This window comes from Neoarius graeffei, chromosome 4 (assembly GCF_027579695.1).
Source record: "Neoarius graeffei isolate fNeoGra1 chromosome 4, fNeoGra1.pri, whole genome shotgun sequence".
Classification (NCBI taxonomy): Eukaryota; Metazoa; Chordata; class Actinopteri; order Siluriformes; family Ariidae; genus Neoarius; species Neoarius graeffei.
Window position 1 is genome coordinate 43,772,472 of NC_083572.1, and position 15,705 is coordinate 43,788,176.

At 41.6% G+C, this 15,705-nt stretch overlaps 1 protein-coding gene and 1 pseudogene across 8 annotated transcripts in view; one reads left to right on the plus strand and one right to left on the minus strand.

Annotated features, from left to right (window-relative positions):
• LOC132885032 (uncharacterized) overlaps window positions 1-12,523 on the minus strand; it is a 70,492-nt gene extending 57,969 nt beyond the window's left edge. For all 8 annotated transcript variants that reach the window (XM_060919273.1, XM_060919275.1, XM_060919269.1 and 5 more), the window contains exons 1-3: window positions 9,139-12,523; window positions 8,496-9,030; window positions 727-766 (exon numbers count right to left, since the gene is read on the minus strand). In XM_060919273.1, the coding sequence (XP_060775256.1) occupies window positions 9,901-12,213 (2,313 nt within the window). In that variant the 5' untranslated portion in view covers window positions 12,214-12,523 and the 3' untranslated portion in view covers window positions 727-766; window positions 8,496-9,030; window positions 9,139-9,900. The remainder of the gene's footprint in view (window positions 1-726; window positions 767-8,495; window positions 9,031-9,138) is intronic.
• Window positions 1-15,705, plus strand: part of LOC132884570 (contactin-4-like) — a 196,177-nt pseudogene that overhangs the window by 100,624 nt on the left and 79,848 nt on the right.

A 15,705-nucleotide genomic window follows, 5' to 3' on the forward strand; every position in this document is an offset into this window, starting at 1 on the left:
ATGTTGGGGGGTATATAAGCAGAAATGAGAAATTTTGTTAAAATGACATTAAGCATAACGATGCCTTACAGCTTTTTTTTTTTTTTTTTTTTAAACTAGGGAACATCTGGTGATCTCATGGTATGTAATGTTCAGCTAAAACACTCTGGGAAATGTGTGCATGGCCCATACATCAATGGACAGTGTCTTGGCTGCAGCTAATTTAATTGTCAGAGGTATATACAGCTCCTCAGATGCACTACAACTCCAACCCCCATCTCCTGTCAAAAACTGATGGAAGAATACACTGATCTTTCTATCACAATGCTCCCCACCAATGAATAATAAAAGATTTTAACCAATGTATGGAGGAGAGTGGGGAAACTTGGGACAAGTTTTCAGCTTTTGTAGATTGTGCGAAATTTTTTGCAGGTAGCATCACATTCATATTGCATTTGAGAGTATTTACCATACCCTCTTACCACAACATTAGTTTCTCAGCTTTTCACATATACTGGCCGTCAGGCTTCACTTTTTCTGTCATTATTTTTTGCAGGGAGACATGCGACATTGAGGGGAGATATGGGACATTATATTGGAAGACTTGGGACATAGTGGGGGGGACATGTAAAATAAAAATACCTCGGTCTACAGGTTTAATTATTTTTTAGTATAACTACACAGGTGATTGTAGAAAATCACGCATGCTGATTGGTCGAGAAATTCGGACTATTTCTTGATACTCACCTCGAGTAACTTGGCAAAATGGCAGCCAATCGCTTTGTCACTGTAAGTGAAAAAGAATTACAAATTATGAAAGAAAATGCTGTTCCTAAAAGCACTAAATATGCTACAAAGTCTGGTCTAAAACTATTCAAACATAAGGCGCAATTGTGATTTATTTTATTGATTTCAAAACAAGGTATTTTATGTGAGTCAGCATAGATAAGTGGCACAAGTCTGCGTACATTACATTTGCATGTCACTTTTGAAGTTTGAAATACAACCCCAATTCCCAAAAAGTTGGGACGCTGTGTAAACTGGAAATAAAAACAGAATGTGATCATTTGCAAATCATGGAAACCCTATATTTTATTGAAAATAGTACAAAGACAACTTATCAAAATGTTAAAACTGAGAAATTGTATTGGTTTTTTTTGAAAAAAATATATGCTCATTTTGAATTTGATGTCAGCATTTCAAAAAATTTGGGATGAGGCATATTTACCACTTTGTTGCATTACCTCTACTTTTAACAACACTGTACATGTTTAGGAACTGAGGAGATCAGATGATGTCTCATTCTTGCCTACAATTTCAATTGCTCAACAGTTTGGGGTCTCCTTTGTTGTATGTTGCGCTTCATAATGGGCCAAATGTTTTAAATGGGAGACAGGTCTGGACTGCAGGCAAGCCAGTTTAACACCTGGACTCTTTTACTCTGGAGCCACACAGTTTTAACTTGTGCAGAAAGTGGTTTGGCATTGTCTTACTGAAAAAAGGAAGGCCTTCCCTGAAAAAGATTTTGTCTGGGTGGCAGTACATTGGTCTGAAACATGTATACAGTACATCATTCGGCATTCATGATGCCTTCCCAGATGTACAAGCTACCTGTGTCATGTGCACGAATGCACCCTCATACCATCACAGATGCTGGCTTTTGAACTGTGCAGTGATAACAAGCCAGATGGTCCCTCTCCTCTTTAGCCTGGAGGACGTGGTGTCCATGATTTCTCAGAAAAAAATCTACTTCTGATTCGTCAGACCTCAGGACAGTTTTCCACTTTGCCTCAGTCCATCATAAAACAGCTTGGGCCCAGAGAAAGTGGTGGTGTTTCTGGATATTGTTTATATATGAATGAATGAACCCTTTATCATCACTGTTGCCAGTGAAATTGACCATCAACCTGTCCTTACGGGGGGGGGAACAGGACAGGAAGACAGGGATAAAATAAAAGGAAACACAACATAAGGAGAGATAAGGAAAAAAGAACACCCCCCCCACACTACGCTCCTGTCAGGAGTACAGTGTGGGAACATTTAAAAAACCTTTGCACATAAGCACACAATAACACAAGTACACTTTAAACACAGGACTTGAGGGGGGGAAAGGGGGGAAAAGAGGGGGTAAGGGGAAGAGGTAGAGGTAACCCAGCGCAAGCAAGCGGCTGTCCGCTCCTGCAGCCATGAAGGCGCTGGTCACGCACCCGCTTATCACACTGGGTCTGAAAATGGCGACCGTGGAAAGTTGGAGAAGGAATGTGAAGAATGCGAGAGCGTCTCCCAGCAGTAACCTTCAGGGGGAAATGTTGCCTTAGCAACGGCCTTAACCGAGGCCGGTGCTGTCTCAGGGAGCCGAATGTCGATAAGATATAGATTGTTTGGTCTTTCCAGACGCAGTCTTTGCACGTCCACACCGCTCGTCCATATCTGTCCATTCCGTCCATTCTGTTCAAATTGGTCTCCGAAAAACTTATTCCTTGCAAAGCCGAAAGCTTCTCCGAGATAACAGCCATATTGTGGTTCAAGTTCTGAATATCTACAGTCTGAGTGCCGACAGCTTTGCCCACCACTCCAATCATATCGGGCAGCTTTGTGGGGCTTTGAACAGCTGTCACCGTTGTCTGATTTCCTTGATATACCAGGGCAATGCCTAATCCAATCAGCAAAAGTCCTGTAATCATGGTTCCGAATAGGTAGATATCTTCAATGTCCTCCACAGAAAGAATCGCCAGGCACACGACTCGCCACCGCTCCCATGCATCCATCGTGTAACCAGCCGCAAATGTTCCGGCAGGACAGGCGGGTTCCCCCGAACCCAGGCTTTTCGTCGAGAAAACGGTGTCAATTTCGTTAGGAGACCAGTTTATCAATTCCATGCTTTTTTTAGTTTAGAAAGTAATGCGGGAAGAGTCTCTTCAAAAAGTACAGCAGACAAGACAAGACAAAGAAGCACAAGCAGGGAAAAAAAAAAAAAAACAACAACTTGCATTTGTGGATGCAGTAATGAACTCTTTTTTTTTTTTTTTTTTACAGACAATGGTCTTCTGAAGTGTTCCTGAGCCCATACAGTGATTTCTACTACAAACGTGTCTGCTTTTAATGCAGTGTCACCTGAAGGCTTGAAGATCACATTCAATGTCAGTTTTCAGTTTTGTCTTTTACATACAGAGATTTCTCCAGATTCTCTGAATCTTTTAATGATATTATGTACCATAAATTATGTGATCCCCAAATTCTTTGCAATTTTAAATTGAGGAACATTATTCTTAAATTGTTGAGGAATGTTATTCTTAAATTGTCTCTTTACTTCTGAGAGACTCAGCCTCTCTGGGATGCTCTTTTTTTTTTTATACCCAATCATGTTACTGACCTGTTGCCAAAGAAGTTTTTTTTTAAGCATTACACAACTGCACAACTTTTTCAGTCTTTTATTGCCCCCTGCCCCAACTTTTCTGAAATGTGTTGCTGACATGAAATTCAAAATGAGCATATATTTTTCAAAAAACAATAACATTTGTGGCAGATCACAGAATCCAGGGACACATGTCTGCCCGGGGGCATTTTGAGTTATTGACAGAATCAGAAAGTACAGTTTCTAAGCTTTCCAATGATGCCTTCCATGTGGAGATCTGACAATATTTGAAGAATGTGTGGCCTTTTGAAAGTGTATACTTCTTAAAACAGAAAAGGGAGAAAATCGCCCTCAAAGTTTTCCATCTCAGCTACTCTGGGTATAGGGCGGGCACATAATGGTGCTCATTTGCATGACATTAAGGAAAGCCCTACCCCCTACTAGCTAGCACGATGCTACTTGCATGTAAACAAAGATCACCACGTCAATTTTCCTTCCATGCAAAGTATGCCCAACACAATTATGAAGTACAAAAATAAGTCCTAAAGTATACTTTAACGTTTTGTGGTTGAAAAATTACTCACACCGTAAGAAAGAAAGATAGCACGATGATGACACAACTAACACAACACTAGTTTCATGTAAAGCCTCGGTCACAACCGGCCGCATGTGCTCCTACAGCCGGTCTACATGCAAAAACCGCAAGAAACACATGGAGAGCGCGCATGAAACGCACGAGAGTGCGCGTGTGAAAAGCAAGAGCGCGTGCGTGTGATGTGCTGATTTTCGAGCCGCAGACCGGCCGCAGAGGTTCTTCGTCATGTCAAACAAACTCTACGGGCGCTTACGTTTTTTTCAGGTTGCAAGACAAACTTACGGCCAACGCGAGTCTTTCTCCGTGAACCAAAAAAAAAAAAAAAAAAAAAAAAAAAAAAAAAGCAGCGATTTGGGAAACGCCAAAAATCACACGGCCAAAAAATCGTATGTCCGGTTGTGACCTAGGCTTAACCAAACCACAACACTCTCCGTTGCATGCAAAAATAACCACACAGCCTTAGATTAATAAAAACTTACCCCATCAGAAAGAGAAACGGCGCCTTGCACATAGGGCTGGGCGATATGAGAAAAAATTATATCACGATATATTTTTTCAAAATTTTCGATAACGATATATATCACGATATAAATCAAATCACCATTTTTGTATTTTCTTTAATTTTCTGCTCAAAATATGAACATTACAAATTAGTAGTTCCTTCCTAATTAACAAAAATAGCTTAACAAGCCTTCAAGTTTCACAGAACCAAAACAAACTGGATACACATTCTTTTGTTCTTTTTGTTCAAATGAATAAACTGAAAAACAAAAACTATATACCATTGTTAATCATTTGTGCAAATTCTAGCAGCTTTCAAATAAATATAAGACATATTGACGTGTAAACCTTATGCTGCAAGGAGAAAAAAAGTGCAATCCTGTACGTCAGTGTGTTTAAGGTTTTGTGTAACACTTTGTTGTATGTCCGATTTTAAATATCCAAAATACCTCCACACAACCGAAGATCTCTGGCCCTTCTTTTCAACGATGTCCTCCAGGGCAGTGCTCTGACTTTCCTTTTCAGAACTCCGGTCAGTCGGCTTCTCGCTCATTTTTATAATCGCTTTGTTGGAGAAATGCCGCGCTCCTGCAAACTTCACCACAGCCATGCTGTGCGTTGCTGCTACACGTGTGTGTGTGTGTGTGTGTGTGTGTGCACGCAACCTAACTTGACGTGGCTCTCTTCCAACTGATTGGTTACGTGCGGTACTGTTTAGTTATGATTGGCTATTCGCGTGTCTGTCAAAACTTCGGATGAAGTAATTTTATTGAAGGCGTAGGCTTATCGTAGGCATATCGTACGTGTCTAATTTCTAATCGTAGAGATTTTATATCGTGAATAACATCGTAATCGTAAAATCGCCCAGCCCTACTTGCACACACCAATGCCTCCGATGGAATGTAATCCTAGAACGGTCCGTGTATCATCCAATCATTCAAGTATTCCATTCAATCTGGAAAACGAGGTTGCGGTTTTTTTTGCTAGAAATGGTCATCTCCGATGTAAATACCGTGTGTCTGTTTGCTTCACGGTGTGTCAGCTCCTCTGCGCTCTGTTTAGTAACTCATTCCATAGTGAAATCACACGCCTGTATGCAGTTAAGTAGCCATGCGCTCAGCTCGGATCATACAGCTGATTTGCGGAAAAAAAAAAAAGAGACTTAAATCATCATGTGAATGGCCCATATGGTAAATTTACCCACACCCGCCAGCAGGCTACAGTCCTGACAAAAACGAGACAATTTGCAACAAAAAATGTATGCTTTTCCAACAAAATCTATTATCTGAAATACTGATTGCATTCTTCAAGATTTCAACTTGCACATGATGGAAAAAAAACACAAATCACAAATTTCGAAAAAAAATGCTTCTTTTGCGATTATCTCGGATTCGTTTCAGCCGACATGTGTCCCTGGATTCGGTGAGGGGTCACATTTCTCAGTTTCAACATTTGCTTTGGGCGGCACAGTGGTGTAGTGGTTAGCACTGTCGCCTCACAGGAAGAAGGTCCGGGCTCGAGCCCTGTGACTGGTGAGGGCCTTTCTGTGCGGAGTTTGCATGTTCTCCCCATGTCCGTGTGGGTTTCCTCCGGTTTCTCCCACAGTCTAAAGACATGCAGGTTAGGTTAACTGGTGACTCTAAATCGACCATAGGTGTGAGTGTGATCGTTGTCTGTGTCAGCCCTGTGATGACCTGGCGACTTGTCCAGGGTGTACCCTGCCTTTCGCCCATAGTTAGCTGGGATAGGCTCCAGCTTGCCTGCGACCCTGTAGAACAGGATAAAGCGGCTAGAGATAATGAGATGAGAACATTTGCTTTATTGTCTTAATACTATTTTCAATGAAATATGTGACCCCTCACCAAATCCAGGGACATGTCGGCCGAAACGAATCCGAGATAAAATCGCAAAAGAAGCATTTTTTTTCGAAATTTGTGATTTTTGTTTTTTTCCATCATGTGCAAGTTGAGATCTTGAAGAATGCGATCAGTATTTCAGATAATACCGTAGATTGTTTTGTTGGAAAAGCATACATTTTTTGTTGCAAATTGTCTCGTTTTTGTCAGGACTGTAGCCTGCTGGGGGTGTGTGGGTAAATTACCATATGGGCCATTCACATGATGATTTAAGTCTTTTGTTTTGTTTTTTTTGCGAATCAGCTGTATGATCCGGGCTGAGCGCATGGGTACTTAACTGCATACAGGCATGTAATTTCACTATGGAATGAGCAAGCTAAACAGAGCGCAGAGGAGCTGAAAACCGCGAAGCAAACAGACACATGGTATTTACATCGGAGATAACTATTTCTAGCAAAAAAAAAAAAAAAACGCAACCTCATTTTCCAGATTGAATGGAATACTTGAATGATCGGATTATACACGGACCGTTCTAGGATTACATTCCATCGGAGGCATTGGTGTGTGCAAGGCGCCGTTTCTCTTTCTGATGGGGTAAGTTTATTAATCTAAGACTGTGTGGTTATTTTTGCATGTAACGGAGAGTGTTGTGGTTTGGTTAAGCCTAGGTCACAACCGGACGTACGATTTTTTGGCCGTGTGATTTTTGGCGTTTCCCAAATCGCTGCGTTTTTTGTTCATGGAGAAAGACGCGCGTTGGCCGCAAGTTTGTCTTGCAACCTGAAAAAAACGTAAGCGCCCGTAGAGTTTGTTTGACATGACAACGAACCTCTGCGGCCGGTCTGCGGCTCGAAAATCAGCACATCACATGCGCGCTCTCGTGCGTTTCACACGCGCCCTCCGTGCGTTTCTTGCGTTTTTTGCATGTAGACCGGCTGTAGGAGCACGGTCCTTCCGTACGGCCGGTTGTGACCAAGGCTTTACATGAAACTAGTGTTGTTAGTTGTGTCATCATCGTGCTATCTTTCTTTCTTACGGTGTGAGTAATTTTTCAACCACAAAACGTTAAAGTATACTTTAGGACTTATTTTTGTACTTCATAATTGTTTTGGGCATACTTTGCATGGAAGGAAAATTGATGTGGTGATCTTTGTTTACATGAAAGTAGTATCACGCTAGCTCATAGGGGGTAGGGCTTTCCTTAATATCATGCAAATGAGCACCATTATGTGCCCGCCCTACACCCAGAGTAGCTGAGATGGAAAACTTTGAGGGCGATTTTCTCCCTTTTCTGTTTTAAGAAGTATACACTTTCAAAAGGCCACACATTCTTCAAATATTGTCAGATCTCCACATGGAAGGCATCATTGGAAAGCTTAGAAACTGTACTTTCTGAATCTGTCAATAACGCAAAATGCCCCCGGGCAGACACGTGTCCCTGGATTCTGTGATCTGCCACATATAGGCTTTCCATGATTTGCAAATTACATTCTGTTTTTATTTATGTTTTACACAGTATCTGAACTCTTTTTGGAATTAGGGTTGTAAATGATTTTTTATTTGATTTTTTTTTAAATAATCACCTGTGTATTTATACTAAAACAATTGTCCACCTCAGGCTTAGTGAATATAAGTGAATAATAACCTCAACTTTGTCTCAGTTATTATTCACTGATATTCACTTCACCTTCATCGAATAATTATTAATTATTATCAAACTTCTAACATATGAACTGTATCAACACACAATGCTAGTACAGCTATAGAAAAATGTCAGGTTACCCAAACTTGAGACAAAACACTTCCATTCTCAAGAAGGACTGAAATAAGCATAATCCTTGGTACACTCCCACATTTTTCACAAAAAAAAAAAAAAAACTTTTAAACAATTTTATATTTGTAAACCACAAGAAAAAAACCTGTAACATGAACTGTCACAACTCTCCCCATCTGACCATTGTGAAAAAAAAAATCCTTAAATGTTGTATTTTCCCCACAATTGAAATTTTATAAATAATATTATATATGGTACCTCTAGGTTACATACTTTAATCCATCCATTCACCCATTATTTGTTATCCATTATCCATCATACTTTAATTCCAAACAAATTCCAAATTCACCAGCATACATTACACCATAGAATGGAGGCGGACTGCAAAGTAGAAAATACAAGTTTTGTTTGACAAAAATATTTAACTGCACATACCTGGACAAAGCTGCAATGTCTGGCTTCGTGGCTCCAAAATAAGTAGGTTACTCTCAGGGGTAACATCCAACTTCTCTTGTAATCTAAAATCTGATTGGTTAAAATTCATTTATGGGAATACAAACTTTCCCAAATCTCCCCACTCTCTCCTACCATGAGCTGTCAGAAAGCTTAAATGCATCATGCCATAGATTCCACAAGTCTCTGTAACTGAACATGTATAAAAACAGATATACTTATCTCATAAAGATAGACATTTACTGTACATGACATTTATATAAATAATCATTGACTGTTGTTTATAGCTGATGCATTATTGAAAGTATGCATTTAGGGACATCCAAGAACAAGTCCATAAAATAGGAATATTTACAACCCTGGCTTTAATACAACCATTGGATGCAATGTTTCAATAATTATTTAGGGAACAATCTGTGTTGTACTGTTTTTCAGTAAGCTAGGTTATAACTCCCTCCCAAAGCACGAAGACGCAGGGGTTTTCTTTGACGGGTTTAATCTTCAACAATCTTCAAAACTAAAAAACATACACAATACACAATATTAAAATAACGTCATCCAAAGCTAACACACAACTTAAATGACAGACAAGAATGAATAAACAAAATGACAAACAAAGCATTACCTCGGCTGCGTGCACAATGAGAGAAAGTTAGGCTTGATATCTTCAGTTCTTTTAGTCATAAACTTGTGTAAAACGTCTTAATGTCCAACTTTGAGAAGCTTACGTCTCTCACACACACACACACACACACAGCCGAGGTCACGTTTCAAAATAGAAGTCCCGTTTTCAACTCAGGTAAATACCCACATATACCCAAATAAAATAAATATTAATTCTCAAAAATACCCTTTGCACACAAAACACTGATGTACATGCTTGCAACCGTTACACTCCCACCAAATCACATCAACCTTAATGTGGGATTTCCCTGATAAACTGTTGCAAGTCAACTATTAAACATCTCATCTCATTATCTCTAGCCGCTTTATCCTTCTACAGGGTCGCAGGCAAGCTGGAGCCTATCCCAGCTGACTACGGGCGAAAGGCGGGGTACACCCTGGACAAGTCGCCAGGTCATCGCAGGGCTACTATTAAACATCTCATCTCATTATCTCTAGCCGCTTTATCCTTCTACAGGGTCGCAGGCAAGCTGGAGCCTATCCCAGCTGACTGCGGGCGAAAGGCGGGGTACACCCTGGACAAGTCGCCAGGTCATTGCAGGGCTACTATTAAACATGAAATGTTAAATCAAACATTAAGCATTCTGATCTGCTTCAATCAAAGTAATAACCTTGTGTATTGGTCTGTCAAGAAAAATTGTTTTAATTGTAGGTTTACCCTTTGTGTCAAATGATGTGTCACTAACTAACAATCTGACCTTTCTCACCCTAAACTTGTACTCTCATTGGTTCTCTCTTTCAGACCTTTATGTTCTTGGATCAGTCTCTTCAGTCTGGCAACTGCTTGTACTACCCTTGACCAATCAGAAAACTTTTCAAGGTGGTCCAGTAATGACCTGTCTTCCTTTGCCTTTGTATTGAATATCAGGGCCTTCCGAAGCTCAGGGTCACCATCCTTAACTTCTCCCACCTTGCTTTCTCTGTGAGGTAGTTCTTGCTGCCAAAGAAACTGTGGACCTGAGAACCAATTGGAGTTCTTAAGTTGCTCTGCAGTCAACCCTCGAGATGCATGGTCTGCCGGATTTTCCTCAGAGGCAACGTAAGCCCACTGTTCAGGGTTTGTGCTTGACTTGATTCTCTGTATTCGGTTTGCTACGAACACGTGGAATCTCTTGGCATCATTGTTTATGTAGCCGAGAACTACGGTAGAATCTATCCAAAAGTACTCCTTTGGATCTTGGAGCTCCAGCTCGTTTCGGAGCAGGTCACTAACTCTGACTGAAACTACGGCTGCTGAGAGTTCCAATCTCGGTATCGTCATGACTTTAGTGGGGGAGACTCTTGATTTTCCCATCACCAAGCTACAATGAACTTCGTTGGACTCACTCACAGCTCGCAGGTAAGTACATACACCATATTCTGTGGTGCTTGCGTCACAGAAGTGGTGGAGTTCGTACTCTTTCACAGGGCCAAATTGAGAAGGTAAGTAGCATCTCTTTATTTCCATGTCAGATAGGTTAGGTAGGTCTTTAATCCATGACTCCCACTGAGATCTCAGGCTTTCCGGAAGTTCCTCATCCCATCCGATCTTCTCTCTGCACATGTGCTGGAGAATTTGCTTCCCTAGAAGAACGAAGGGGGCCATGAACCCGAATGGATCATACATGGAGGCTACCATTAAGAGCACACCTCTCCTTGTAGATGGATTAGACTTGACTTGAACTCTGAATTTGAATGAGTCAGATGTAATGCACCATTCTACTCCAAGAGCTCTCTCCATATGTGGTAGACGGAGAGCCAGGCCTTGATCTTTGATTGCAGCACGGTCCTCCTCTGGGATGGACATCATCACGTTGTCGCTATTAGAGACGAACTTGTGAAGTCTGAGCTTACTAGTGCCACAAAGCTCTCTGGCTTCCTTGACGAGCTGAATGGCTTCCCATTCCGTGGGAACACTTACGAGCCCATCATCTACATAGAAATTCCTCTGAATGAAGCGGATGGTGTCTTCACCATATAGTCCTTGCCCTTGAGCTGCCAGGTGTTTTAAGCCAAAGTTGGCACAGCCAGGGGATAAGGCCACTCCAAACAGGTGGACTCTCATATGGTAGGTTGATGGTGTAGCCTCCAGGTTACCACTCTCCCACCATAGGAATCGTAGGTAATCCTGGTCTTCAGCTTTCACATAAAACTGGTGAAACATCCTTTTGATGTTGCACATGACTGCAACAAGATCTTTACAGAATCTGCAAAGGACACCCACCAGTGTGTTCATAAGGTCAGGTCTAGTAAGCAGATGGTCATTGAGACACTCGCCTTGAAACTTAGCGGAGCAGTCGAATACGATGCGGATTTTTCCGGGTTTCTGGGGATGATGTACTCCGTGATGCGGAATATACCAGGCCGGACCGCTTTCAGTTTCTTCTTCAGGGATTTTCTCCGCATCACCACGAGAGATAATGTCATGCATGAAATTCACATAGTCCTTGTAGTATGTTTCATTCCTTCTTAGCTTCCTTTCAAGACATTTCAAGCGGTGTACTGCACATATCCTGTTGTCAGGCAGCTTTGGTCTTTCATCCTTAAACGGTAATGGCATTTCAAGGTGACCATCGTCTCTTTGAGACATGTTTTCTCTCAATTTGGACAAGAACTTAAGATCATCTTGAGACACCAGGTCGTCTTCTCCTGTTCTTTCTGAGAAGTCTGACTCCAGGACCTTGATGATGTCTGGATGGGTAATCTCTTTGACTTTGCATCTGTTGACATAGTGAACTTCAGCTTTCAAGTTAACAGAAGAATCAACACTTGGTGTGACTTGCATCACTACTATGCGATGACTGATTCCAATAGCATCTCCGAACTCTACACAAGGATTCCCATGGCCGACTATACTCCACCCCAGGTCAGTACGTTGAGCATAAGGCTGATTTGCTTGACCGGACACGACTTCTCGTGGGAGTAAGGCTTGTGAGCAATTGTAGCCAATGAGCAGACCTACTTCACAGCTCTGCAGAGGCACTATGTGTTCTTGAAGTTGCTCTAAATGGGGCCAAGCCTCAGCTGTTTCTTTCATGGATATGTGAGTTCTGTTAGCGGGAATAAAGTCATGTGTGTAGGTTGGAGGAAAAGTAATCCTTTTGCCTGAGTAAAAGCCTCGAACTTGAAGGTTTCTCACTCTGAGACTGAACTACAGTGGTTCTTGGAGCCATAGTTGAGAGCTTCAACTTCAGTTGTTCTTTCTCTGCATCCAGAGCATCTGCTACTTCGCTGAGCACAAACGTTGTGTCACTCAGAGTCCAACAGAGCATAGACAAGCACCTCATCTGCTGGTTGAGTGGCAGACGAAAGCCAGACAGGAACTATTGCAGCTGTTTGCATAGCAGCTTCATGCTGGATGACTCTGTTTGAAGTACAGGTTGTGACAGTTTCTTTAGACTGCTCAGTTTGAGTCTTTTCCTTATTCTTTTCTTCATTTTGGTTGTTTGACTTGTCTTGACTTTCACTTTGTTTAACTTGTTGTGACTTTTGCTCTCCTTTATCTCTTTCCTCATGCAGACAGGTAGGGTGACGCTCCTTGCATATGCCACAAAGACTCCTACTGCTGCAGTTCTTGGAGAGATGGCCTGCTTCAAGACAACCGAAGCATAGCTTTTCAGCTTGCACAAACTTGACTCTCTCAGAGACTTCTTTCTCCATAAGCCTTTTGCATACATGCAAGGTATGGCCATTCATTTTGCAGAACAGACATGGTTTTGTGGCCTGTTCATTAGAACTTGTGTCTTTGCTTTAACACTGAGCTGCTTTTGCTGCTTTGCCTGGTCAGTTTCACTTTGCTTTAGTGACTGCAAAGACGTAACTGGATTACAGGCAATCTTTGCTTCTCTTGTCAGGAATGTAACGAACTGACTGAAGCTTGGGAACTGGCCACTCTGCTCTTCCTTCTCCATCACCTGCCGGTTCCATCTAGCCATTAGCCAGTCAGGTAACTTTGCCAGAATCTTTCTGTTTTCGTTACAATCATTCAGTATCTCCAGTGCTTTAACATGCACCATGGCTGCTTCACAGCTACAGAGAAAGTCAACAAACTCTCTGAGCTCAGTGCTCTCTTTGGCTCCAATTCTGGGCCATGCTTGCAGCTTGTCTTGGTATGCCTTGGCGACTGTAAATGGGTTTCCATAACGCTCTTCCAGAATCTCCCATGCAGCGACATAGGCAGACTCGGTGCCAAGTAGGAAATATCCATCCAGTGCATTCTTGGCTTGCCTACCTACATATCTACGAAGGTAGTACATCTCCTTCTCCCTAATATTCTTCTGGTCAATCAATGTTTGAAAGGATAGTTTCCAGTCACTGTACTTCAATGGATCGCCAGTGAATATTGAAGGTTCAGGAACAGGAATTCTATTTGCACTTATTGCATCACTAAGCATCATAATGAGCTCTGACGTGCTTGGATTTGTGGATGTTGCTTTAGCTTGTGGAGCTAGAGGTACAGAAGACTGAGGACCTCTTGCAGGATGTGGCAACTGATGGCTAGCTGCCACCTCATGGCTCAAGATGTCAGTAGGCTCTTGTTTGACTTTAGCCCTTGGTCGTACACCTGCATTCTTGCTCGCGCAGCGTTGAGCTCTTTCATGGTTTCTAAATGCTTTATTCTTATTCGCTTTTCTTCAAGCTTGACTTTCATTTGAGCTGCCTCTTCTCTTTTAATTCTCCACTGAATTTCTTCTTCTTCCCTTTCTAGGTGTCACTTCAGGTCTTCTGCCTCTTGAGCTGCCATCTTCCTGTTCGCCTCTGCCTCTAGGTGCTGCAATTCCAATTGTTATCTTTGTTGCTCTTCCAACACTTTCAGAACAGCTTGGCTTGCTGCAGCATCCACAGCAGCTTCTTGGCGCTTGACGGAAGACGTGTTCAAATGCTCTGAGGCGCCCTTCAAGATAGAAGTGACAGAATCAAATTCACTTTTGGTGGCGTTCCAGAGAGACCCTGCCTCCGGCCAATCTGGTTAATCTTCATGTGGGAGCTTCCCACCCAGGTAAGCAGTGGCTTTGGCAACAGTGAAGTTGGACACTTGTACACACAGGTCGACTCTTCACTGTGTGTCTTGGTCTGGTGTTGAGACTCTGCGCAGGTCTTCATAGACACGCTGAACATCTGCTGAGAGGCCTTTGACATCGTGAAGAATATCCTTGAGTAGATCCTCTGCTAGAGGCTTTGCGGACTGTGATAATGAATGCTTACAGGATTTAACAAGTGTTCGCCATTTCTTGTAAATGTAATCAAATCTTTGTTGTAGTGACTTCATTTTGGCTTCTTGCATTGCTTTTCCCTTCTCTGTTAGAGTACGAGTTCGCTCACTTCGTCTCAGCGGCTGCCCTTCTGCTAGCTGAGAACCAACTTCATTGTCTTCAAGAGAACCATCTGGATGTTCACTTCCATCATCAACTTGCCCTACCTTAAGTGTAGACTCACTAGTTTCTAACATAATTAAATAACTAAGTTATTAAATGTAGTAAATGTAAACTTGAATATTAAATGTAAATAAAGTCTTAATGTTTGTAATGTTAAAGTCTAAATGTGTGTAATGTTTTATATTAAATGCTGAATATGAAATGCTTTAACTGTAAATACCTACTCAGATAAATGAATGTAAATAAAGTCTGCATAAAATGTTAACACCTATTTAGATCTGTCTCTTGCATATTTGAATTGAAATATTGTACACTGCAATAGTTCAATAAACCAAATACTGTTCACTGTACTTATTACTAGTAATGTGCTGAAATACCTCAAAATGCACATATAAACTCAAAATGTAGCTTAGACTCAAATATCAGATGGCAAATAGCCTTCACCGTGAATTATCAAAAACACACTTTAAATCGGCACATAAGGACTTCAATATGAAACACCTTCACTCTTAGCTTTAAGGCATTCAACTTCAAACATAAGTGTGTTAACCTTTAACTTAAATCATAAGCTTCAATAAACTCAGAAGCAATACTCAAATGCAAGATATTAGACTTAGAAATCGAGTAGCATTACCACACACCACACTTGAAATCAGCTTCACTTAAATCTTTTCTTAATCCTTTAAAGCATACTTGCAAAGTCCCTTATATGTCCACTCTTGTTAGTGTCCAAGTTCTTTATGTCTTTGCCTTGAAATCGTTGCTGATTCAGTTTGTGTGTTGCTTACTGACACTTGTTCAGTTCGTCAGATCATGTGCATTCTACTCATCTGCGTATCCGCGAGACGACCGCTGCAATGTTCCATGGCCACGAGGAGCGTGCGTGTTCGATGAGCTTCTTGGAACGACCGCTGCAACGCGCCGTGGACACGAGCAGGCTGCGTGATCTTCTTGCTTGGGATTGCTCCACCTCCGACGTCGATGAACAGTCCCGAGTTTTCACTATAACTCCCTCCCAAAGCACGAAGACGCAGGGGTTTTCTTTGACGGGTTTAATCTTCAACAATCTTCAAAAACTAAACCGTGAAAACTAAAAACATACACAATACACAGTATTAAAATAACGTCAGCCAAAGCTAACACACAACTTAAAT